This window comes from Ostrinia nubilalis, chromosome 23 (assembly GCF_963855985.1).
Source record: "Ostrinia nubilalis chromosome 23, ilOstNubi1.1, whole genome shotgun sequence".
NCBI lineage: Eukaryota > Metazoa > Arthropoda > Insecta > Lepidoptera > Crambidae > Ostrinia > Ostrinia nubilalis.
In genome coordinates this window covers 6,583,163-6,610,595 of record NC_087110.1, presented here as the reverse complement: position 1 = coordinate 6,610,595, position 27,433 = coordinate 6,583,163, and the positions used below count along the sequence as shown (strand labels likewise).

Here is a 27,433-nt window from a genome sequence, read left to right as displayed (position 1 = left end):
CAGATGCAGGTTAGCGTACCTTCCCTACATTGCCGACATTCCACCAGCTCGCACTAAGCGATTCGATAATTCTATTATGATGAGAACAGTTACAGACTGAAATGCGTTGCCTTCTGCTGTCTTTCCCGATCACTATAATCCGGGCCCTTTCAAGACGACTGTGAATAGGCACTAACAGGGCAGATAAAAATATGTACAACATCCTAGACTGCATCTCGCTTGTTCTGCATAAAAAATCAGAATTCTTATCACTAAAATCATTCATCAGGCATATATACAGAGTGAAAAAAATTAACCGCGTAACGTGGAACTACGCATTCTTATAAAAAGTCATACAAAAACGTCATTAATTTATTTGCTTATATTTTCCTCCTTCACAGCATCAATACTATGTGATATCACGTAATACCCGTAGGTTAACGATACAGTCGTCAAGGAAAATCACGTAAAAAAACACTCACAATGGTTTTTGTAAAGGTCACTTCGAGTGGGCTTTATGTTTATATTGCTCTCTATTGTTTGGCGATTTGATACAGGTTTGTTATTGAGTTTGTTCTATCGTTATTTATCTACTACTTATGTTATTTAATCTACCTCTATACTAATATTATAAAGCTGAATAGTACAGGTCTGATTTGAAAAATTATATTTGTGTTGTACAGCCCATTTATCGAGGAATGCTTTAGGCTATATAAAATCACCTTACAGCCAATAGGGGCGGAGCAGTAAAGTAAAATGTTGCAAAATCGGGAATTATTATTCAAACTATTTCACGCGTACGAAGTCGCGGGCACAGCTAATGTTTGTACAAAGCAAATAAGTGCTATTATAAATATGAGTAGGTTTGTATTTTTTTCATACTTTTTTTATAGCAGTTCATACGCAGATAAAACAAGTTCACGTTGGCCGCCTCTGTGGTCTAGTAGTAATACCACCTGCTTCAGACGCAGAGGTCCCGGATTCGATTCCCAGTGAGGGCAGATTTTTCTGTTCGGTTTGGTTGGTGGTAGTGCCTGTTCTAAGTCCGCCTGGCTAGCTACCACCATCTTACCTAAGTCTGTCGCCATAACAACAATGTTAACAGAAGTTAGAGGTTAGATAGCCAGTTCCTCCATGGTTGAGGATTCCGGGTGAAGCTCGCTTCCACCTTCGGCCTGATCATCACTTACCATCTGGTGAGATAAAGGCCAAGAGCTTCCTCGTTGTGAATAAAAAAAACGTAGATGATAGAACAACTGACAGACAATATTACAGTATTAAATTACTATAAGGAAAACTAAAATTTTCTCCGTTGGTGAATTTCATTACATCATTGTGTGGTATTTACCTCTATGGAGTACACAAGATAAATGTGTCAATCATGCTTAAAATCTCAAAAAATATATAATTAAGAAACTATAATAATTATCTAGTAAAGTAGGCACACAAACATCTCTATCGCAAAATCGTCCTTATTAAAACCAGATAAGGTACCAAAATTTTTAACTTTTTTTCTGTTGTCTGTACTATACAAACTTAAATATTAAAAGAATTCACGGTACATACACCACACAATACAAATATTGCATAAGACGACACCTGCGTAAAAAATATTGTGAACTCCGCAAGGCCGTCTTTTCAATATTCAAACAATGTACGAGAGACGGCACATAGCTAAACAGGAATACTATGGAATTGTTATAGGGTATCATGGACATAACTACATATTATTATACAATAACAAAAGTGACATCGACCTACCACAAAATTAAGAAGTTCAATCTCTCTTGGCCTGCATCGCACCTAATGTAAAATGATAATCTGGCCGAAGGCAGAAGAGAAACTTACCCTTTATATTTATGTTATGACTAGCTCTGCCCGCGACTACGAACGCGTGAAAATAGTTTGAATAATATTTCCCGTTTTTGCAACATTTTTCTTTAGTGCTCCGCCTCTATTGGCTGTAGGGTGAAGTTACATAGCCCAAAAAAGTCTTCCTTTATAAATTAGCTATCCAATGAGGACAAAATTATAGATAACTGTTATAGACTTTCTGTATGAGATCTCAAAGCGGTAAAAGGCTTATCGTGGATTTCACCATATTATTTTAACTATAGCAAACGTCAAAAGTCAGTAAAACTCCATACAAAAACACCGGTTACAGTTATAGTTACGGTTAAAGTTCATCATCATTATTTCAGCCACAGGACGTCCACTGCTGAACATAGGCCTCCCTAAATGACTTCCACATCGCCCGGTTGGTAGCGGCCTGTATCCAGCGCCTTCCTGCTACCTAAGAGGTCTTCGGTCCACCTTGTGGATGGTTAAAGTTAAGGTGGTACAAGGTACAATACAGTTCTATTGATAAATACTTACTTCTCAATATCAGGCAGGGTCTGTCCTTTACATCGGGCTTCCCACTTCGTCCAATACTTGAAACCTTCCATCTCGAACACCTTTTGGGCACAGCTGGCATCGTCTCTGATGTCGTCATCCAGGAGGGCTGATTAAAAAATGCATTTCAATCTTACAAATTCTGGCAATTTTAACCTATAAATATACTGGGTGGAAACAATAAGTGATCTTACTTGATTATTTCTAAACTATACAACATATTGAAAAACTGGTTACTGATACTGAAAGTGCTTTACAAGCTCTATCAAACGGTATCAATAATAAGTTACAGAATAAATTGGATTCGAAAATTCCATGTTTCCAGCTTCCGGGTTTGATTCCTAGAAGGGGCAAAATATTTCACCAAATGCATATTAATTAAAAAGAGCTGGCACTGTTAGAACGGTTTGCTTTCTACTTTCACAAAAAAACTTATTTTGTTGTTAACCACGTCATAGGTACTTACATTCACATGTTAAGTCACATTTTCCACCTTTTCGGCCTTCTTTGCACCATTCACTGCCGATCTGGAAAACATCAAAATTATGTTCTTTATTAAATTCGTAATTATATTGTTTCTCTACTATATGACTAAATTAATGGAAAAGCGTTGCATTAGCTTAATAGGGCACGAAATAAATTATTTATTTATATGTATATTTATATCAATAAATTATTATTCACTGTTATGTACACACTTTAAATGTTATTCACACAGTTTAACTATTTTGTTTATGGAATAAATGACTCACTCTATGACTATGACTCACTTGAAATAATCCATAGTATTTCCTTCTAGGAGATTTGACCACCATTGTTGCAGTGTTTCTGTCACTCACTTGTTCTATTAAACATACCCCTGCAATAGAATATCTATTAAAATTTCTAATGTCAATTATAATTTTTATATGAGACACATGAAAAAATAAAGGTGGTAGAGTAAAATAGGACCAACCCCTACTCCTCCTGTAGAAGTTGGGGAAATAATCTGTGAACATCAGGTGTCCCCAGCTCGTCTGGCCAGTCAGCTTAAAGGAGTGTACTACCCGTTCACGCTAAGTTTGCCGGTCCGTGGAATGTGCGTCCCCTCCACCAACCACGAAAAAACGCAATTAGTTAGTGATTAAACGCAATTTATGTATCTTATTTTACACAAATACACAATTAGGGTTCCGTACCTCAAAAGGAAAAAACGGAACCCTTATAGGATCACTTTGTTGTCCGTCTGTCCGTCCGTCTGTCAAGACCCTTTTTCTCAGGAACGCGTGGAGGTATGAAGCTGAAATTTATATCAATTACTCAGGTCTACTGTCCCTTGAAGCTGTGAAAAAATCAAACTTCTAAGCCAACGCAATCAAAAGATACAGCCGTTTATGCCGCAAATTTTCGACACTTGCAAGGGAATCAAAACCTACAGGGTGCTTCCCGTGAACTCAGAATCTTGAAATTTGGTACGAAGCAACGTCTTATAGCATAGATAAAGGAAAAATTCCGAAAACCATAAATTTTTAGTTACATCACATAATATATATTTTTTTAATAATTTTAAACTTACTACCCATTTCCTCATAAACGCGTAGAGGTATTAAATTGAAATTCATACCAAATACTCAGGTCTATAATACCTTTAAGCTGTAACAAAATCAAACTTCTATGTCAACGCAATCAAAAGAAACAGCAATTTAAGCTGCATATTTTGAAACTCGCAAGTACTCGCAAGGGAATCAAAACCTAAAGGGTACTTCCAGTCGACCTAGAATCTTGAAATTTGGCATGAAGCAACGTTTTATAGCACACAGAAAGGAAAAATTCCGAAAACCTTAAATTATTAGTTACATTACAAAATATATATTTTTTAATAAATATAAACTTATTACTTTTTTCCTCATGAACGCGTAGAGCTATCAAGTTGAAATTCATATCAAATACTTAGATCTAATTGCCTTTAACCCGTGAAAAAAAAAAAAAAATCTAAGTCAACGCAAAAAACGCAAAACGAACTTTGTAACGGAACCCTCGGTGCGCGAGTCCGACTCGCACTTGGCCGGTTTTTTTTATCAATAATAATAAATAAAAAATATTTTAAATTATAGTTTGATAAGTTATAGACGCTTCCCTTCGAGTGATGTCATATCGCCAGGAGCAAACTTAAAGCGAACGGATAGTAGACCAATTTCTCCATTGGCCTCTAGTAAGTGAGGAGTGCTCCTGCAGTAAGGTATATTACTTGATGATGATGATGATGCTATTTTGTAATGAAATTTATTTTCCCTTGTGTATCTCTCCTGAGAATTTAACCATGAACCATGATAACTTACTGACTGAAACTTTAATTAATAAGATTAACGTCTCGCATAATATATGTATTCTTCTTGTATGTTTAGGAATTTATTTTTGTACATCCTTATCACTTTGTCGTTACTCTATGCATTTAACATTTATTTACGCCATGGTTGAATAAACACAAACTCAAGTAAGTGCATTTAAGGACATAATGAAATGTCCTTATCAAGAAGGCAAGGAAAAAGTCTGCAACTCCTTTACAGTCAGAATATACAGCTTAAGCTCAAGAAACCCAACCAGAGTGAAAGGTTAAGTCTCAATAGTCTTGGGGGATAGTTAACTGTCTTAGAAGCCACAACGAATTTATTCAGAAGAATAAACCGACTTCCAAAACAAAGGTGAAAAGCTGGAGAAAAATGGCTGAATATGAGAGAAGCAATCACGTTTGTAACCTTATCTACGTGGGGGAAGGTCGTTTGTATTAGGCACCCTAAACTGCTGTATTGTAAAACAATAATAAAATAATATTATGAATGAATGAATTGTTACTAAAATTTTACGTCGCAATTGACCTCGCTTTTGAGTCTCGTAGGAGTAGTGACTGCATAAATTAATAACAAGAAAGGTCCTTGTTGCAGTTCCTTGTTGAACGAATAACAAATAACATTCCCAAAGTTGAAGGTTGAAAAACGTATAGGATCCTGGTGAACATTGTATGCTTTTGTTGTTTAAAATTTTGAGAAACTGTTAAATTAATATATTAAAGTCTTTTAACAGAAGCTGTTTGGAAGCAAACATCGGTGTTTTTCTTTTTTAACGGTTCTCATAATGGGTCATGTTTCTGTTTCTGAAGTGAAACGTAAGAGATGAAGGTTTTTGCATTACAAGTTGACAATTATTTGAGCGATATTAAAACCCTGTCACAAAATTTTTTTTGCCTATTACAGACTGAAAAACACGCAAACGAAAAGAGTAATTTCATATAATTACATCATAATATCTGCATCTTACGAAATTATTGGACAATCATTCAACTGCAAATTAAATACTTTAAATAGCGTCAGTTGCTCTAACTAAAATGAATTGCTTACTCGTTTGTTTAGAAATTCAAACGTCACGCTCGGAAAATGACTTTCCTCATTTACACAACACAATTTAAATAAAAATAAACTCACAATTGCTAAGGAAAGTCCTTGAAAATTGCAATTTCAGTAGTTCACGGGTCAACTGGCACCTGCTGTACACTGTACTTTGTACCACACAGCATGATAGGGCTAAAACCGCGAGGAGCGTCACAGCACGTCCGCCCGCCATGGTGGTCGCGCGTCTACTGATAATAGAGCGTTTTAAACTATGCGTAGGCGCATCTCTCTAGTGATGGGAAACAGTCGAGCCTCATTTTTATGTATAATTTTTTTTTGTAGCATTTGACGTCATTTCATTCAAGCGAATGAAATGACGTCATGCAGATTTTGGTAATTTCCAGTTGACATTTTTAGGCCTCTAAAATCAGAATAATTTAATTTTAACCACTTAAATTATTCAGCATAAATTGATAATATTAATAAAGATTCAAATCATTTGTTGAAAACCTATTTCTCGGAATCAGATAAAAAGGTTCGTCCCTGTAATACTGAGTAACAAAGTACTTGAGGATGCGGTTTGAAATGTTATTAGGCGTAAATGTAAGTGTGCCTAGAACAGTTTATTAATGACCTAGTTTCCTTATTTTCCAACTTTTTTCTTTGTAAAGGATATCTAAACTTCAGTGCTGTAGCTATGTTCGTCAGAGACTAAAGTGTTGCCAAAATAAATCAAGTCTTAGACTTAAGACTCAAGTGTGTCCCATCACTATCTTATCACCTATTGTTTTCGTTGACATTTGACTTGGAATTCGGGAAACTACTCATTATTTAGCTACTTAAGATTCGATTGTTTGAATACTAATGATTATAGGTTTATTAATGTATTTTTAGTGATAGTTCCATTGAGGTCATTTTGTTTGTTCGATTGCGCATAGTTTTTGACTAAAACCCAATAATGCTGTTGCATCATCGTCATGTTTAATATGTGATGAGCAATCCAAACGTTCTTTCTAATGAAAGTAGAGTTTATAGGTACCCAAGCCGTGTGGTGACGGCAGAGTAGAATACATTTGTCACCAACCCCTACTCTTCGAGCGGGTGTCGTAAGAGGCGAATTAGCTTAGAGACTACACATCAAACAGAGAAGGGGCAGCAGCACTCTCTGAAAAACATCAATCTTTTAAACTGCGATCTCCAACCCGCCAGCCAAGCATGGGGATTATGGCAAAACCCTCCACTATAGTGGAGGAGGCTCATAGTCCATCAGTGGACTGTAAAGGGCTGTTGATGATGATGATGATGATGATGACCCACGTTTGACGTCACTTGTGGTTTTATGTGGATTACAACAGGTCATTTGGTCCACTTCAGGAGCATGATCCTCTTTAATTTTTCAGAGGTAGATCATGGGGGATTAGGCATGCACTCCCCACATGCTGGCCAGAAGGGTTGGCAATACCTGATGTTCGCATATTTATTCTTTAGTACCTTTTCCTATGATGCGGATTTCAGCACGGCCATATTTGATCCGCATGCGGACTGCCCGCATTTCAATATTTCATACATATTTTTCCTATTAAGCGGACGCCGGCTGCAGGCACAAAATACGAAATCTTTGTCCTGCGTGCAACTAGCAGCGTTATTTTACACGCACGTGATCCAGATCCGCACGCGTGACGAAATCCGCATCACAGAAAAAAGGCACTAATCACCTAATGACTTCCACGAAAGATAGGAATAAAGGGAGAGGAAATAATGATGCCGCTAATTTGTTAATATTTTATTTAGAAAAATGGCGTCTCATAAATTATTATTTACATCGATTTAAACTAGTTAAAGCAAGGCCAAAGTGTTTCAAATTTACAATTAATACTAAGTACAATTATAAAGCTTAATTACCACAAACGCATTCCATAAAATTTCTAAACGAAAACTTATAAAAATAAAAACACGCTTGCAATATCTTTTTATAACAAATACCTAAGTGTTCTATGAAATTATTGTATGAGATAATGGCAGAATAGTTTATGTATTTTCATCAAACAAATGTACTTAAAATAACACACACCGATTAAGGGCTCTTTCCTACGGAGACATCCCGTTTTTTGCAGGAACTGTTTTTGCAGGATCCCGTTTAGTAGTAGGTATAATAATTAGTGATGGGCCGACTATGGTCTTTGCCGACTAACCGACTAGCCGACTAATCGGTTTTCAAATTGCCGATTAGTCGGCCGACTAATCGGCAATGCCGATCATTCTAATACCTACTTGTCCGAAGATTAAATTATCTAGATTTTCTCAAAGAAATATGAATATCTAGATTTCTAAAGAGATAAATATAAATTTTTGAGAAATTAGATTTCTTTAATATGAGAAAGAATAAAAAGCAACATTACAATCACCTAACAGTACCTAAGGTAGCATATCTATTTATCTATCCTGCGGGGAAGTGGTAAATTATGTGGGGCTCCTCTCATCGGAAGGATGAGGAATACCCACATAAATAACCCCTGAGATCGCCTTAGTGTGAAGAACTATGGGAATCCCGACAAAGCCATCAACTATCATAGTCCGTCCCGGCAAATGCCCACCTGTATAATATGATCGCCCCCTGCTGGGCTAGGATGCGCGCCGTGATATGATTCTTATTTATCGACGTCAAAATGTATGAGCAAAATTGCGCTAATCGCGGCACGCATCCTAGGCCCACTGATTCCTCTCCACCCTCCACGCAGTCCACGCCTGCATAGCAGGGACTAGCACCACCGTCGGATAAGCAGAGACCGCCATACAGGTGGGCAATTGCCGGGACGGACTATGATAGTTGATGGCTTTGTCCGGATTCCCATAGTTCTTCACACTAATGCGATCTCAGGGGTTATTTATGTGGGTATTCCTCATCCTTCCGATGAGAGGAGCCCCACATAATCTACCACTTCCCCGCAGGATAGGTATGCAATTCCATGCATTTTTTTCTCGAAAAAAGTGTCATAATTTTGGACAAATTACATAGGTAAACTTTACACATTTTTGATGATTTCCTGGTAATTTTAACTAATGTTAACTTTGTATGAATTTAGACTAATTGCCAAAATTTTAAATCAGGTGAAACCTCTTTTTACTGATTTTTTGCAGTCAAAAGTGGTTTAGATAAACACCCTTGGTCTACCTCATAATCATCTTGGTGATTATGAGTTTATTTCATTCACATATTTATTTTTGTAATGCGCCGATTATAATCGGCATATTTTGCCGAATAGTCGTCACTAGTCGGCCGACTACAAATGATGCCGAATAGTCGGCTTTCCCGACTAGTCGGCGACTAGTCGGCCCATCTCTAATAATAATATGTTTTAATATTAACATTCACATCAACATCCCGTTTGCAGTGTCCCGCAAAAACCATCAATTCGAATTGGGAATTCGAATTTCAAACACACTTGAGTGTCCACACTATAGTCCAGTTTTGCGGAATCCTGCAAAACTGGATCCCGCGAACCTGGATTGCCATGGAAAAGGGCCCTAAGTGAGGTAATAGGATATACGCCAGTTTTACTACCAGATTCTTATACGGAACCCAATTTTCATTAATTTTTATTATGACTTTTTTCCGCCACTTCTTCTCAGCACCTGCCCATATCGTGGGTCGAATCACGAAAAAGAGCGACATTTAAAGAAAATTTGAAGTATGGAAAAATTCCCTATTTTACTGTAAATACTGGCTTCCTGGAAAATAATAATTATTACTGAATTATTCAGTTACGATCTTTTGTGAGGTTATAAAACGCACGTTTTTCTATAACATGGTGTGTAACTCAATGTCGCCATTTTGTTAGATACGCCGTTACGTGATTCGAACTACGATAAAATATGTTGTCCCGAAGTGGTGGTAGGGCAAGCTATATTTGGAACGTGTATAAGTGCCCTGGAAAGGGCCTATGTACTGAAGAAACTATTTGATTTGATTTGATTACTCTGTTATGAACTAACTCTTAAGTCTAATATTAGCAGCCTCGCGTTATTAATTTTAGTAATTAACCAAATAGTCTTCACAGAAGATATGTTTTTAGTTGTTAGAAGGCAATTGTTAATTAAGATAAACCTTTCAGTCGTTCTACATTTACATTAAAAGTATTGAATTATTTTTATTTGCACAATTATTTTTTTATATTTATACTGTCTTTGAAACCCATTGATATAAAAAAATAAGGCCCCATAAGATGATGTCAATTTTATATGACTCTGGCTGAGTTGCACCATCATAATTATTTTAACCGTGACATAACCGGTGTTTTTTTTTTTTAGTTGGCCAGACTTTTGTTGACGTATGTTAGAGTTAAAGTAAGATGGTGCAAACCCAGTCTCAAATAGTAGTCTGATTTTTTTACATTCATCACCATCATCATCTTTTTCTATTAGACTTAAAAATCCCCCAAAATGGCACAAAGCGGTTTCTCTTTTTTTTTATCCAGCTACTGTCAAGTCGTCAGTCCACCGAGGAGGACTTACCAAGTATCAAGTTTTGATCGAAGTTTAAAAAAAATAAACAATCATAAATCTTATAAATCAATGCAAAACTATATCCAATTTACTTATTTATAAAGTTCTTATCACAAAAGAAATATTCCTGGAAACCAATCTTAATTGCCACTGCAGTGTTAATGATTTCTATTTAATTTTGCGAGATAAAATAACTGGATTGCAGACGAGCAAATGTTTATAAATCTTAGAACTGATAAATCTTGTTATGTAAAGGTCAATGTCAGATAATGGTAGGTGCACACCTGTCACACTTAAAAAAACGTCATTCATCATCATCATTATGTCAGCCATAGGACGTCCACTGCTGAACATACGCCTTCCTGCTACCTTTATGAGGTCGTCGGCTCATAATTATTGTGGATGGACGTCCTACGCTGCGCTTAAAAAATGAGTATGAAAATCGAATTTACTCAAAAATTTATAGGGTTGTTTGGACTGAAGATATTATTTTTACTTCATTTTGACTGGTTTCACAGCTAAGCATTTTTGAAAAGTGGACATAATTATAAGGTGGTTTTAAATACAATGTGTAATACCTACTCATTATACGTGAACCGTACATTGATAATGATTTCTTGGTAAGAACGACTATTAACAGAATCAAGGTTTTAAAAACACAAAATATTAAACAAAATCTTCTTGTTAAGTACGTTCACAATTATAATTACATAGATATTGATAAAGTGGGGAACTACTTTAACTACTCACTTAACATTAATGTCGCGTTATTACTTTACAAACAATTACTTAACATCATAATGTTATATCCAATCTATTTAATAAGATATTAAATATCGTTCAGACTAGCAATTAACATAACAAAAACAAGTTACAATACCAATTTTTAACTCTGCCAATAATGTGTCTAAAAGTACACAATTAAGGACGTAGCACACTTATCAACCTGGAAAGAAATCGTAACCGTATCAACTCTAGGAGGTCAGTATTCTTTGTATGAAACTCCATACTGCAACGCACACTTATCTGCACCGTAACGTAAACGCCTCGCCTCACGGTTGACAGCGCGCGAAAGACGATGACAGCTCGCGAAAGGCGATACGGTGTTGATCCCTTTCCGAGTTGATAAGTCTGCTATGACCTTTAGACAGTCAACTACAATTAGTATCCTTTGTATATCGTATTTTCATCTAAAAGTAGATTCCCATGCTCCCTTTGAAGCAATACCATGCCATACATTTTCATAGGAGTTTTTGCCGATTTACCATCGATTTATCATACATCTTTTGTGAGTATGAAGACGACATGATTTATGATATTGACAAATATGAAGTATGACGAATTTACACGCGATTTTCTCTGTGACCAGTTGACTTTGTGGCAAATGGACACAAGACACAACCCTTTCATAGTACAATAGTAGTCGTAATACACGAAAAAACTTTTAATGTTGTTGATATTTCACAAATCAGACTCCAAGTTTCATGACTTTTAGCACCTCATTGAACAATAAAATGTCTTCCATCAGATTTAAATTCATCTAAACCTTGGAAGTGGCTGTCAGCATGACATAACTTGACCGCGCATTCTCCTCCGGCACCGGTTCAGGCCTAAAACATCTGTGGGTCTCAAACTCGCTTGGTTTCTTCAGCATTTTCCTAACAAACCACACCAGACCTACGACTATAACCATCAAACCTAGAGCTACTCCTACTAGCGCTGTATTCAAACCTTTGATACCAGATTTCATTTCTAAAGATCCAGTTACATCTATATCTTGAGGGACTATGCAAATTGGTGTTCTTTCTTCTGGTTTGAATTTAGATATTGTAGCACATACTTCGTACGGCCCTCGAATGAATCCCTCCATCGATATCTCCAGTGTTTCTTTACATGGGGTATCCTTCTGGGCTACTAATGACCCTCTTGAGAGTACAGCAAGGATGACGTAGCAGTTGTATAGAGGGTACCGGGATTCTGGGGAGAGTCTTTGGGATCTGATGGAGAATTGGGAACGAGGAGGCGGAATGCCCATGAGTGATATGAGGACTGTAAGAACACCTTCGCTGGTGACGTTGGAGCGGACTTCGGAGACCCTGGAACAAAGAGATTCAAAGGTTATAATTTTACCTTTATTCATAAACTTAGAAATACAATCCAAAGTTGCGCTTGTTGCAACGTTTTAGTTAATTTTTAAGTGATAATGACAATGATCATTATTAACATTTATATTAATAAAATTAGACATTCTACGTAGACTCAAAACATCACCTTGAGTGTTATCTCTTTCTTTTAATACCACAAAAAGTAATGATCATTATTCAGTAAGTATCACCGACTTAATTTATAAATACAATTGAATCTTTGAACTAAGATAATATTTTATCCATTAGTAATTACCCATATTTTATCTTTTGCACGCCTGGTGCATCGAATTAATATACAATGTAAATAATAATATGTAATTTCCCATCTATTTGTATAAAAATAAACACTTTGTATATCCGATTATGTACCTAACAAACGTCTGATATTTCTTGCCTAGAACAGCTATTTCGGAACATGATCATTTTGCAATTATAACCATTACTTCATTCACTACAGGCAGAACCGAACATTATTACCATCATCATCATCATCATCAACAGCTTGTCCATTGCTCACAAATATAATTTGGTTACAAATTGCTTTTTAATTAGGTATCAGTCCTTTCAGTAATATGTTCCATGTGCTATTTATTTACAGATTTTTTTAAAGAAACCAAAAATCATTATTATTCTAGTGCGGTTTAAAGACGCAGTGGCTAGTCGGCCGTCCTCTCACATCCCAGAGCGTGTCTTTCCTTAAAATCGTGCCACCTGGGTTTGCTGGTTTGACCGGAGCAGACATCGTCCTGGCTGGGTCTGCACTATCGTATCGTATCATAGATGAACATGTTCATCCAAGTAAACTTTCTAACCTTCGATCTTACCTCAAGTGACTCCGATCGACTGGCTCAGTGACCGCCACGGGGGGCACCGTGGCAAACGTGGCCCGCTGCCGCACCGGCTGGGGGGCACCGCAGCCTAGCACCAAAGAGAGCGGAGTGTCGGAACTATCCATCTCTTCGAGGGCTATGCAGAACCTGGAGGATAATAAAAAAAAACACTAAACACCGGATCTTTTAATTTCAATTTCATTTTGTCATTTGATCTGTGTACCTACCATGAGTTTACGTTAGGTGTGCTCGCTAGCGAGTACGTCAAAAATCTCTATGAAGATTTTGTTTCTTGAAAGTAGCCACTAGGGGCGCTGCACAATATGTCATACAATTAATGTCATTTTTTTACGCAGTCGCTAGCGAGCACACCTAACGTAAACTCATGGTAAGCGCACTGTCCTTAGTAGGTATACTCGTACTAATGAGGTAGAAACTTTTTATGAGTTACAATAGACTTCTTACTTGACTCATCCTCCTAATTATAAAATATAAAAAACTAATACGAGTATTAAGATTTGTAATAAAGTAAATCTTTCGTATTTTGATCATTGTAATCATCATCAGCAGTGTGCCTACCATGAGTTTACGTTAGGTGTGCTCGCTAGCGACTGCGTAAAAAAATGACATTTAAATGTATGACATATTGTGCAGCGCCCCTAGCGGCTACTTTCAAGAAATAAAATCTTCATAGATTTTTTTGACGTATTCGCTAGCGAGCTCACCTAACGTAAACTCATGGTAGGCACACAGATTACACCAAATCGAATAAGATTCCCTCTTATCCTCTTGCAGCTGCTACCTCAGTCACTTTTTATTTTAAGGACGCTTCATTCAAATAACGCAATTTCAAAATACTACCTATAGTACTTACGTATACTGTTCCGTTGGGTTAATCTTCAGTCCCCTCAGCAGGATATTCGCTGGTGCGGCTCTGTGGCAAGCCACGTGCTTTGGAAGACCTCCACTTCTAGATGCCGTCACTCCGGTGCATCGGAAGCGTCTGGTGGAGGGTGGATCCACCGCCCAGGATAGGTAGACCTCTTCGTCGTCGTACCAAGCGTCCAGGAGACGGACCTTTTTAAAATGGAAGATGTAGTTTTAAGAACCATCACATCAAGCAAACTTATATCTAGTCAGGAAGGTAATAACATAATTTTTCAAGTAGTTATGGACTTGGTCTTAAAACACTTGATTGGTTGGCCCAGAAGATTCTGGCCTGACCTCTGAATTTTAACGTGTCTTGAAGGTATTAGGATTACAATTATGAGGTTTTATTTCTGACAATCTGGTTTTTACATGTCAGTTTATTTAAATCTTACCTATTTTATAATTACCATTATCAGTGTTGGGTATTATAATTGATAGCAACCTTGTTAATTGACTTCTGTGTCAATACCAACTCCGTTACTTCATTTACTGCTATTATTTCATCAATTACTTACCTTAGATTTAGAAATAGGAAGATCCTCTTCAGACGGTACTTCTAACTCCTCATCATACACATCGTCGTCCAGTCCATCTGTTTTGTCTATGTACAAATCTTGCACAGTCGTTTCTACATCTACGTATTTGTCTTGTACATCTATGGTATTCGCTATGACTTTATTGTAATCGTAGTTCGGATCGTCTATGTTGATTTTCGTTTCGAAATCGTCGCAGAGCTTGTTTTTGGAGAGTCGGGAGATGAGGGCGCCTTCTAAGTGTGGGGGTGTGGTACAAACTGCGGCTGACTTGTCAGTTTGTAGCAAGTTGTTTGCGTCTCGAAGCCATCTAGCGAAGCCGGCCATCAAACAGTCGCAATTCAGGGGATTGTCTATAAAATGAAAATAGTATTATCAATAACAACTGTCAATGACACAGCCTAGGCGCAGACCATCGATTTTTCGTCGGCCGATAGTTTAGTCGGGCAGTTCATCAGTATGGGCATGTATGGAAGTGCGCACATTACACCGATTTGATTATCCGATTCTTCATACAAATTAAAATCGGGCCCAACTATCGGCCAACTAAAAATCGATGGTCTGCGCCTAGTCTAAAACATTGTCGTCTTGGTGGTTCGGTAATCGATTGGATGGAATACATTAAGTAGGTACAGTCAACGTCAACTTCGTGACACCCAAAGTAGCCAAAAAGTTCGCATTACGTCTTTGTTACAATGGAATATGGTTGGGTTGACCACTTTTTGGTCACTTTGGGTGTCACAACTATATTTTTCCAAAGTTTCCCAATCCACAAGAGAGAAGTAGGCGATCTATAACGCCCTTTTATACAAGTTTACCTTAGGTAGGTTTTACAGGTAATTGACATTCTGACTGAATAACTAAGCCTGACCTCTAACCTTCATATTATTATATTCAAAATAACATAGAAAACATTTTCCAAATGTCACGAACATATTCTATCCCAAGCCTATTCGAAGTCAGCTACACAATATTTAGTTTTCCCAATTAAGCGAGTTCACAGAAATAAGTACTTGTGTAATATTAACTTCGTTTTAGAGTATTTACTATTAAAAGCCATCTTAGTGTAGGTACTGTTATTTCATCGTATTATATGTTTACGTAATTAGATAATCTTCCATATAATGCCTGTTTATCATTTTCACGATGAACTGTGAAAGTGTGAATACCCTCAAATAAGATATCAACCTATACAGCTGAAAATTGGTACGAGTATTCGGAACACCATTATGAATGAAATGAGAAAAGTCCTCAAGAGGCGAAAGCAGAAAACAAAAATAAGATTCTTTAGTCCTTTGGTTACACTGAAAACTGATTTCAAGTATTTCAACAACTAAAACTGAACTGACAACATTTCCCTATTGTTCTCCAGTCATCTATGAATTTTATTAATACTCGAGCACTTCAGACTAATGCTCGTTTTCACCTTCAATCCCTAATTTTTAAGTTACCCCTATGAACACAAAACTCCTGTTGTGTTACCATGAGGGTCACTTAAAAATTAGGGATTGACGGTGAAATCGGGCATAAGGCCTAGATTTCCGCACGAAAACCTTTCATATGTCAGCACTTTCATATGAAAAAACCTCATAAAAAGAATAGGGTAGCGTGAATAAGAGTCATGCCACAATAAAGCGGTCTACACAAAGGCTTTTGGGGGCTACTCTCAATGAAAATGTTCGATATCGACAAATATCCGAGGACACACGGCTTGCGTGTGCGGCGAACAATGGGACAGAGTGTGTGGGACAAAAATCATGTTTCAATAATGAAAGTTACGCTGCTGTGTTGAGGTTCTGAGAAATTTTGGAAAATGTTGTTATAAACGAAAAAATAGTTTATATTGAAAAAAAAAACTCTTTTTAGGGTTCCGTAGTCCTGACAAGAAACCCTAGTGTCTGTCCGAGGTTTTGCTACCCTATTAGCTAAAACTATTAGCACTAGAGAGCTGTAATTTTGTTGAGGCCGACAGAACGGTAAAATAAAATTTTGAAAAAAATTTCAAATTTTCCCCTATATGTAAAGTGGGGATCTCCCCTACATATTCATTTTACCCCATCGTGTGGGGTATCGTTGGATAGGTCTTTTAAAATGGCTTAGGGGTTTCTAAGTCTATTTTTCCATTCAGGGATCAGAACCAGGAGTTTTATGTGTGTCATAGAATCTTTTCAAGTAACTTAATAGAAATGTAGGTAGAAGAATATTTGGGTTTCAATGGAGAGTCAGTTGCCTATTCCACATAGCACTGTGTCCACCCAAACTGCCAATCATGGTATCGCTATTACCTTCAATAGTGAGCCAAAGAGGCTCTACCATCGATCATAGACACGACCCTGTCGTGGGAACACGCCCTTAGGCCTTGTTCCATGGAGATATCCCGTTTTTTGCAGGATCCCGCCTAGTTGAATACGTGTTTTAATATCAAGATTCACACGTACATCCTATTGCAGTGCCCACAAAAACGGTAAAAAATTGTATTTTGAAATTCAAACACACGAATGTTTTGCAGAATCCTGAATTACTGGATACCGTAAAACTGGATTATCGTGGGAACACGCCCTTAGGCCACGATCATTGTACCTTGCGGACCTAGGCGCGGAACTCAAAGAAGGAATTGGTGATAAACTAAATACATTACATAAGTAGGTAATATGAACATAAAAAGCAAGAACATGTTATAATTTGAAGCGTATTTAAATGAAGAAATTTGAAATAATATGGCGTCGGCACGCGGAAACACAATGCAGTCTATATGAAACTATCAAGTTTTAGCTAAAATGGACAGCATGCATTGAAATGGCACTCTACCAAAGTTTGATCATAATCTAATAATTTTATTTTTAAATAATCATTGGGGTACACTGAAAACTAGCGTGATGGCCTTCGTCACCGTGAGCCACGACAATACTGAGTGAGGTCCCATTGCGAGAAGATGGAACTGCTCAGTACACCTTCTCTTCCTTCCTAATGCTTTTATGCTACTTTCGTCTATTATTTCTCTGTGCCTTTTTGTCTTTGTATGATGTTCGTTGCAACAAATGTTTCGTTCTTTCTAATAACTATGATCATGTTCTTACCTTCTATAGTGAACCTGGCCAACTCCTTATGCTGCGAGAGAGCACCATCGTCGATCATAGAAATGTCGTTGTCGTGAAGGAACAGCTCACGAAGACTCTTGAGAGACTTGAGAGGATCCGCCGAGAGGGACCGAAGGAAGTTATGAGACAGGTCCAGGTGAGATAAGTTGTCCAGGGTAGCTAGGGATGCACCTGAGAAACAATACAGTATTTTATAAACAAACCAGTAACATATTAGTTGAAAGACTTCGTCTGCTGGAAAAAGGCCTCCCAAAAAGTTTTACACAGCGACCAGTCTTGCGCTGCACGCATACACCAAGTCATCGGTTCACCGAGTGGGAGGCCTGTCGATATTCCGTCCTCGGGCTTGTGGTCGCCACTCGAGAAAATTTTGCCCCAACGGACAGTCGACATTACGTCTTCAGGCCCGTGACCACCATCAAGAAAGCAACGGTCATAAATTCTACGAGCCATGAGACCAGGCCACTGCCACTTATGTTTGGCAATTCTGACATAATTTAGCAATTTACTCATGTACTCGTTTATCTCTTAATTTAGGTTATACAGGGTGTTAGGTAAATGGGTATATGAGCTGACACTAGCCCATGTTAACATGGTCATATAAATGGTATGGTGAAGTCAGAAATTTGATATCATCATTTTTTTTTTTTTATTTTCATACAAAATAAATTTTATAAATTCCGATTTGTATGAAAATTTAAATAATTAAAATGAAGATATCAATTTTCTAACTTCAACATACCATTTATATGACCATGTTAACATGAGCTAGTGTCGGCTCATATACCCATTTACCTAACACCCTGTATAAAATAGACACTGCTTTTTCAACACAGCGCACCTATGAGGCGTAACATGTGAAAGAAATCGTTTATTTATTGTACTTATTGACATTTTTTTCGTATCTCCGATTGAAATACAAAACCGAATAAACCTCATTTGTGGCAATGCTCTATATTTTTTATCCCGGAAATTAAATACCGAGCTACTCCTAAAAATGTTAATAAAAAGCTTTGATCTTTCAGCTGTCAAGCACAAACTGCTAGAACAGCAAACAATAAAGAAATTCAGTAATTAAATATTCCAGGAAAATTAAATAATGTAATTAAATAGATACAAGCGCAAATAATATCTGTGATTAGAGATTCCAATTCTTATAATTCCACCGGTATTGAGATCATGAAGATTTTTTGAAAGCGAATTATCAATTGCAAAAAAAATTGCAATAAAGACGCTGGATGCAGGCCGCTACCAACTGACCAATATGGAAATCATTGAGGGAGGCCTATGTTCAGCAGTGGATGTCCTGTAACTGAAATGATGATGACGATATAGTTGTTTCAATTCACGAATGCGAGTGAGCTTTACATGTGTGGTGGCTCGCTACTGTTCGTTTTTCAAACGTTTTGACAGACATTACACTATCGATAAGTGCATGTACACATACACACACAAGTAAAGCTCACTCGCCTTAGTGAGTTGCAAGAACTATACTCATTTTTGCAATCACCCGAACACGGGTTCGCTGAATGTCTAAGTAGCTCAGATGATAAGGACTTGGCAAGCGAAGGATCGTGGGTTCAATTAGGCAATTTCATTTTTTCAAGTTATTAAAAAACAAAAGCAAAAGTTACCTGAAACAGCAACAATCTCGTTATGTGACAAGTCCAAATGCGAGAGGTTCGTGAGATGACGAAACGCGAAGTCCTCCAAAACGTCTATCTGGTTGTTGTGTAAGTTTAGGTATGTGAGATTCGTCAGCCCTGTTGAAATAAACATAAATTAATTGTAAATAATTAACAAGCTTACAAATACAATAGAATAAATCTTAACTTAAATCAAACTAAGGAAGAGGCGATAAAACAAAATTTGCTATTGGAAAAAATATCGTAGGTAACCAAATGATAGGTATTCTGTAAATCATTCGACATAAATATCTAAATAATTTTAAGGGCTGCTTCCTTGTCTTTTTATTTATTGTTAAGTCAAGGATAATAAATAAACCCTAATATTATAATGTGCCCAAAGAAGGTATAACTTTTTTTCTTAAAAAAAGATTATTAGTAATTTATTTTTGCACAAATTACTAATATTCCCGTTAGCCCCTCGTACTAAGCTAAATGCTTAAACTGAAATAAAACCTTTCGTGCTTTTGCGCAACAAAGTATAAAAATAGTTTTATAAATAAAATAACAGCATCGCAATTTAATAGCTTCCAATATACATTTACCTTTTACATTCATAATATCCGTTTCATTATCGTAATAGCATCAGCATCTTTGTTCTTTACAAAGCAGACATCCCGCTGCCTTACTTAAATCAAAGCGACTGCTTTTTCAACAAATAAATCCTCTTACAGTCTCAAAGAACTAGAACAGCTTCAAAATTGTTTCACTCTGTCTTGTTAAAGTGGGGAAAAGAAATAAAAACACTTACCTGACAAAGCGCCTCGACGTATACTAGCAAAAGTATTGTCAGACAATTGCAGATTGGTCAAGCAGCTTATAGCGGGCACGGTAGTGGGGCCGAGTGGGCCCTCCAGGGCATTGCTCGAGAGGTCCAAGTCCCTTAACACGTGAGCTTCCTATTGTGGGAAATAATGACAGCTGGTTTATTGTGTCGCGACGCCGGACACTCGACTATTTCGGAACAACGCGTTGGGCGCCAATCAAAAAGTTGGCGCCCAACGTGGTGTTGTAAATTTTGGTGCAATTTTCAATGTGGTTATACAATTTTATTTTATCGTGCTTTTGCATACATTTGTTACTTAATTGATACATGGCATTTCATAATAAATATCATAGTATTGTACTGGTCAAAGTAACTTTCTGCGCTTATTCTTCAAAGATAGCTTTACAACAAAATGTTATAAAACCCAACACAATTAATTCTCACTTACCAATTTATTATTCATTACATTTCTCAATAATGGTCTTATAAGTATTTCGGGTCGTTAATTAAGGAACGGGGCCAAAAAGAGCTATTAATGAAGATAACGCGCCGGGCCCATGTTTAATGGGATGTGCTAAGAACATGTACGAAGATAATATAGCAATCTGGATCCTTGATCGTTCGACTACTTGATTGGTTTCGCCCTATTATAGTTTGATGGTATTAGTTTAGATATTGACGCCTTGTACTCATCAAACTATAAATAATTCGGTGTGATACTACTGTCAATTACGACACCACGCCTAATCGATTTTATGATCAAACGGTTTTAATTAATAAAATAATATCATTTTCTTTTGTTTCAATTCGCGAGATGGTTCGAATATTTCAGAGAAAAAAGTATTTTGATATAATTATCGAAGTGTGTGTCTGACACTATTTAATTGTCTCTCTAATAACGTTTATTATAAAAAAATACTCCCACACACTTTGGGCTTTTCGAGCAAATTACAATGGAATTATAGCAAAATAAATAGAAGGTGCCTATTTGTAATAGGTTTTATAAGAACACACTAGCTGTCTGTTTTATTATTAGATTATAACAGTGATTCGTCTCTATTGTTAGCAAATAGGTGTATCTCATTTGATGTAAGTTACATCAATAGAGACGCTTTATGTAACTTTAGTGACGAATAAAGGTCATAGCAGATTTATCAACTCGGAAAGAGATCAACACCGTATCGCCTTTAGCGAGCTGTCATCGCCTTTCGCGTTCTGTCAACCGCGAGACGGGGCGTTTACGTTACAGTACGGATAAGTGTGCGTATGGAGTTTAATACAAAGAATACTGACTGCCTTGAGTTGATACGGTTACTATCCCTTTCCGGGTTGATTGATTGAGCTACGTCCTTTAGCAACCGCATCAATAGTGGCGCCCAACGTGTTACTATACTTTCACAATAAAAGCACTAAGTTGCCTCTCTTTAAATAATGAATCTTAATGATCTATTCGTTAAAAACCAATTACCTTCAACGAAGCCAAAGCGGGTACTTTAAGAAGATTCCCTCGAAGCCTTAGGACCGCCATCTTAATTAGCGGTTTAAATGCATCTGGCGAGATATTCGTCAATTGGTTGTCGCTTATGTCCAGGTAAGTCAGGTTCTGGATGCCCTGCAAAGTGTAAAATCGCGTTAAGAAGTTATTATTATTATATTAAACTCAATTTGTCCTATCATAGGTCTGGAGATCGCTTCATAGGAATATGACTGCCTAACTATGGTACTTTTGTGTATTTATTGCTTTCTTTTTTGGTGTGGTGGTGTACTTACAACAAAGGATTTTTATTATTATTACATTATTCACTGGCCAGTAATGTAAGATAACTTCATAAGGTGTCCATTTCAGTATTTCCATTTACCTAGATAACCTATTTATTGACTTCTTAGTACTGTGAAAACTTTTACCTACGTATAAAAGTAATACAATTTGTCCCTTTCTTCATTTCTGTTTTTTGACGCGTTGAAGCGTCTTAAAGGTTTTTTTTTGGATAAGTAGAATATACGTATTTAGGTAATAATCTTCTATTTAGTGATTTCATATCTGATATTATATTTTATTAAAAGGTCTCAGGCCAAACAGTATTGATAAAAACTGTTTTAGTAAAATCCGGACCAAAATGAAAATTGGAACTACATTTTCGTGAACAAATCGGTAAGTATTGAAAAATTAGCTCTGAATTTCACTTACCTTGAAGGAATTTGTGTCTAAAGTATGGATTTTGTTGTTGGATAAATCCAGACGATCCAAATTCCAGAGACGCGTCAACGCCTCCGTAGGCACCGACGGCAATTGGTTGTTTGGCAAACCTGGAAATATAACCAGTTTTGTAGCTTTTGATACAGGAAAAACATTATAGTTAAAGAGGTTTTCTTTTCTCGTGACACAATATTTAATAATAGAGATCTAAAAATAAAATTCATTACGGTTCTATAACCAATTGTAGTCCTTGAAATTTTTACACAATAATTTATTGATGTTGCAATATCACTGCTTCTGATTTAACACCAACCAGTATCTGCGCGTATATTTTACAGAAACATTTTTATTAAACCAACCTTAAAATATAACCTTAGTAAATAACTTTCTTAACTGTTAATGTTAATTAAGAGCAATTATGGTTTAAATACGCAAACCTAGCTGGCATTAATGAGATTCGCAAACCACTAAGGCCAAAAATATCAATATTACAACGAGTAAAAATAGCAATCGCATTAATTTAGTCATTAACCTACCTCATTATTCTTAATCCACCTTTGACAAACAGTCTAAATATACTGACTTTGAACCAATAAAGCACGAGAAGTTCTACAAACGTTATAAATTGGGACACATATTTACCTAATTGCCTACATTTGGTTTCCTACATTAGTACATTTCCCCCGGGGTTTCCAGTTTCGTAACACAGCTAGGGTTCAGTATGTTAGTCGTAATTACGAGTACAGTTTGGAACAGTTATACTCAGGTAGTAATATCTACCACATCAATTATTTTTTTATCAAAAAGATTGTCAATCTGAGGTGGAATTGTGTAAAGCAATCGTAATCATTTGACAGTTCATAACGTACGATAAAGTCAGTTAAACAAAGCGTTTGACAGAATAATCGTACGTTATGAACTGTCAAATGATTACGATTGCTTTACACAATTCCACCTCTGGTATCACTACGAGATGACGAGATGGTCAGACGGTCCACACAGCTTATGACCGTAGTCTGTGGAGGAACACTAAGATAATATGTGGTCGTGATCCTCATTAGTGAGGTGCCGAGGAAGAAGAAGAAGGCATCACAAAAGTATAGACAACAGTGACGTAGCATAATAAGTAGAAAATATACTGTTTTTAAATGTCCTGAATTTTTTGCAGTTGTCTATTTGTGGAGCCGAGAATCTTTGCTGAACAGTTTTAAGTAGGAAGAACAAAAGAAGATGAACATACTTGTCTTATTTAAGCGCTGTATAAGTCATTCTCCTTCCAATAAAACTAAACTAATATAATTGTGATAACTTTATTCCCAAGAATTATATCATTATTTCAGCCATTTAGGACGTCCACTGCTGAACATAGGCCTCCCATAATTATTTCCACAACTGCCGGTTGGTGGCCTGCATCCAGCGCCTTCCCACTACCTTTATAAGGTCGTCGGTCCACCTTGGTCCCAAGAAATTATTATGATAATAATCAGGTATTTGTCCCCAAGGAGCGCCATTAACTCACAGTTTTTTCATGCTTTTTTATGCCGCAGTTCCATCGAGCAGGGACACATCCTATACTAAAATAGTTTCTTCTCGAGCCCCTGTTTTTGAGTTTCTAAGCCTACTCAGAATAGCCGACGCATTGCCTCCACTTTAGACAAAATAACTACTTACCCAAAGCCAGTAGCGTAGCCGCAACGCTATTGAACGCTCCCTGCTGCACCCTCCGTATGTCCCCCGAGGATATGACCAGCCCATGAAGTCCCACTCCGGCCAGCTCCGACACGGAAGCAGTGGACAACGCGGAGACTCCTCGCAAAGCACAGTCCAGAAGAGAAACCGCCGTGTTCTTGTTCCTAGCTCTTTGTTCTCGGAGATGGCGGCCGATTATCTAGAAAAAGAAGATTTATTATAGGTGAGCTTTTATCATTTCAATTTATTTCATGTTCGTAACTTCAGGTAAAAATGTACATTGGAATCCAAAAAGGCAGCTACTGGCCTGTATTTCACATAATTGAAAATGATTGTAACTATTTTGTTAAGCACGGAAAAATTATTTACGAATATGACAAATAAAGATTGATTTGATTTGAACGCTGTGGCGTCTTAAAATTGTATAAACAGTTGTTAGTATTATTATTCTAACAATTATTATAACATTGTGTGAAATTGTCGAAAGATATTTATTTATTATGTTATACCTATTATGTAATTTTGAACAGTTTTCTCGGTCCAATATATTAATATCCTGTTGTCAGGAAGATATTTCTCACGGATAAATTTCGCCTAACGCTGCTATTGTTTAAACTTCCTATTATTCTACTACCTACTACTATAATAAGGTAAAATGTATAACCAATTTTCGTGTAATTCTGTAGTGTCTATGTATCTCTAACTTTAAATTGGAGCATAGCTCGTGTAAATAGGTTTCCAAGCACCAAGTTTAAGCCAAGAAAATTACTATTCACAGTATTCGTAACGTGTTGAATTGAACACGTGTACCTAAATTGTTTTGAAACTAATTAATACGAGTACATTTGCCTGAACACTAATTTGATTATAAGTTATAACTAACACTACGCAGAATTCGAATAAATCAATATCCAACTTGTAGGTGTAATTTGTCTTCGAACGAGTTTATTCCCATTCCGTTTGATTGATAACCCAGTTCGCAAAAGTTAGTTCAAATTAATATTGTTTGTTGAGCCCCATATCAAATACTACTAAATTTAATAGTGCTGCGAACAGTCTATGTAGCTGTATAGATGCTATTTCAATAAAGAAAACAATTTAGTATAGTTTTGCCAGTAGTCTATCCAAAGTGCCATATTAGATTTGATGAATTTCTAACTTAATGGCGCCTTATAAGAATGTGTGGTTCCTGCAAAGAAGAATAGAACCAAACTAACTTCTCTCTTGGACATCGTAAAAGGCGACTAAGGAACAAAAAAGCGAACATCAGGCCTTCCCAACTCTTCTGGCCAGCACTGGGAGCGTAGCCCAAAAGCTCCATTCACCTCTGGTAAAGAGAGTCGTGCTCCTGCAATAGAGACTAATTTTTGTATGCCTAACAAGGCAGTTATTTGACCACAATCGCACCTGATGTTAAGTGGGGTGCAGTCTAGGATGGTAAATATCTGCCCTAAATTCACTCTCGCTTTGAAAAGACCCGGATTGTAGTCTTCGGGAAAGACAGCAGCAGGCAGCGAATTCCAGTCCAAATGACCTGATGATGGTACTGTTTTGATGATTGTTGATAATAATTTCAATAATACCAGTCTATTCCCTAAAAGTGATCTGCATCTACCGGAAGGTCTCGTAAGTTATGTTCAAACAAAAAATTTAATTAAACCAGATTAGATTCGGAACCTCCACGTTCAAGGGACGTTTAGGTAGTTTAAATTTGATTTGTTAATTGGATAATTTGATTGGATGGGGGATGTTTTTGAACATTTAAATTGGAGTTTAGGGAATATAATTACTGTCAACAGTGGGTAAGTGACAATTATCTTAAACAATGTTGGTGGAAATGACAAATTTGGACTAGACAGAAATTTTGATAAATTTCCTGCTGGTCTGCTCGCTTCACGGAATTTGGGGATAAAAGTGTATCTTATAGAAATTTATTATTATTACAAAAATCAATGGATACAAACCATAATTTTTGCCATAAGTGACTAACTTTGAATAATGATTGTTGGTTTTTAAAAGGATAATAGTGTTGTGTTGTCAGACTTGACCTAGGATGTCCAGAGATGCTCTCCTACAAACATGTTTACAAAGATACAAACGTTTTTCTCTTTCGATACTCTTTAATCGATTCTCGTATCTAGATAGCTACCCATATCAATCAACTCGAGATACTAAACTACTCGTTTATCTGGAACTCCAAGCATTACTACGGATTTTCGTTACCTGTTACTTACCTACTTGTATTTTTTTTCTACAATATGTAATTTATTTTGAAAAATCCTTTTTGTGAGTTAAGATTCTGTAAGGAATTATTTCTGAATACCCAAGTATCCAAGAAAATTTAGGTCAAATAAGTTGTTTTGTCAAATTTTTACGTACGTAGATGCAGGTTACTTTAGCCCTAAAGGGCAAGTTTGGGTCAACAAAAAATCTTGCAACCGACTAAAAATAAATAGGCGTCAGTAACACTATAGCTTCAACCACATCAACGCATGCAGAACGCCATCGTCGCCGGCGCGATCACAGCGCGATCATATGCCAATGACAGGTCGCGCGGACTGTCATGGGTCTCACAACCTGTCATTGGCCTATAATCGCGATCTGCACGCGTTGGTGTGATTGAAGATTAACATTGTCTTCTGTCTAATAACAATTATGTCATCTATGGACATAACTATGAAGAGGTGGGAAATTAAAATAATCCTTTTTTGTTTTGAGCCAAATTTTCCCCCTATAGCCACTGTAGCTAAAGAAACCCTCAAAAACACAATATTAAGAGTAGTCAGTAGTAGTGGTCTTGAAGAGAGGTCGGGCAAGCAACTATCAACACACACCTGCGCCCGTGAGTAGGGTACTGATCGACAAGTACAGTCAATAGCACATCAGGCTATATTATTTATTGGAAAATAGCATCTATTACAGCTGCTTAAGATGCCACAAAGATGCCGTTGTCTGTACCTCACATGTGAACTTACTCTATCTATAGGTACAGAGAGGCTTTGCAGTTTATTACTATGTTGAAAAAGTCAGATATTAGGCTTACATCTAAGAGACGGGAGATGAAGTTAACTTAAAAAAATCGTACATATTCCGTAGTGACAAGTTGCACCAACTTACTTTAACCGTAACTTTAACAATGACCGGTGCTTTTTGTATGGAGTTCGACAGATTTTTGACGTTTGTTATAGAACTCAGCCTTAGTCATCAAGCAGAGCGCTTTGATCGTAAGAAAACATATTTTCTTATTAGGCTGAGCTGTAGCATCATCCTGACTTAAACCATAACATTAACAATGCTATGTAAGTATATTAATTAAA

At 36.8% G+C, this 27,433-nt stretch overlaps 1 protein-coding gene across 1 annotated transcript in view; it reads right to left on the bottom strand.

The window, feature by feature from the left end:
• Positions 1-2,351: 2,351 nt before the first annotated feature.
• Positions 2,352-27,433, bottom strand: part of LOC135083390 (uncharacterized) — a 122,397-nt gene continuing 97,315 nt past the window's right edge. Inside the window, exons 3-16 of the mRNA XM_063978133.1 lie at positions 24,099-24,315; positions 22,419-22,537; positions 21,699-21,842; positions 20,216-20,363; positions 19,414-19,542; positions 17,759-17,950; positions 14,664-15,034; positions 14,093-14,295; positions 13,213-13,365; positions 12,078-12,337; positions 5,832-5,900; positions 3,144-3,232; positions 2,840-2,900; positions 2,352-2,482 (exon numbers count right to left, since the gene is read on the bottom strand). Coding sequence (XP_063834203.1) covers positions 2,352-2,482; positions 2,840-2,900; positions 3,144-3,232; positions 5,832-5,900; positions 12,078-12,337; positions 13,213-13,365; positions 14,093-14,295; positions 14,664-15,034; positions 17,759-17,950; positions 19,414-19,542; positions 20,216-20,363; positions 21,699-21,842; positions 22,419-22,537; positions 24,099-24,315 — 2,286 coding nt within the window. The remainder of the gene's footprint in view (positions 2,483-2,839; positions 2,901-3,143; positions 3,233-5,831; positions 5,901-12,077; positions 12,338-13,212; positions 13,366-14,092; positions 14,296-14,663; positions 15,035-17,758; positions 17,951-19,413; positions 19,543-20,215; positions 20,364-21,698; positions 21,843-22,418; positions 22,538-24,098; positions 24,316-27,433) is intronic.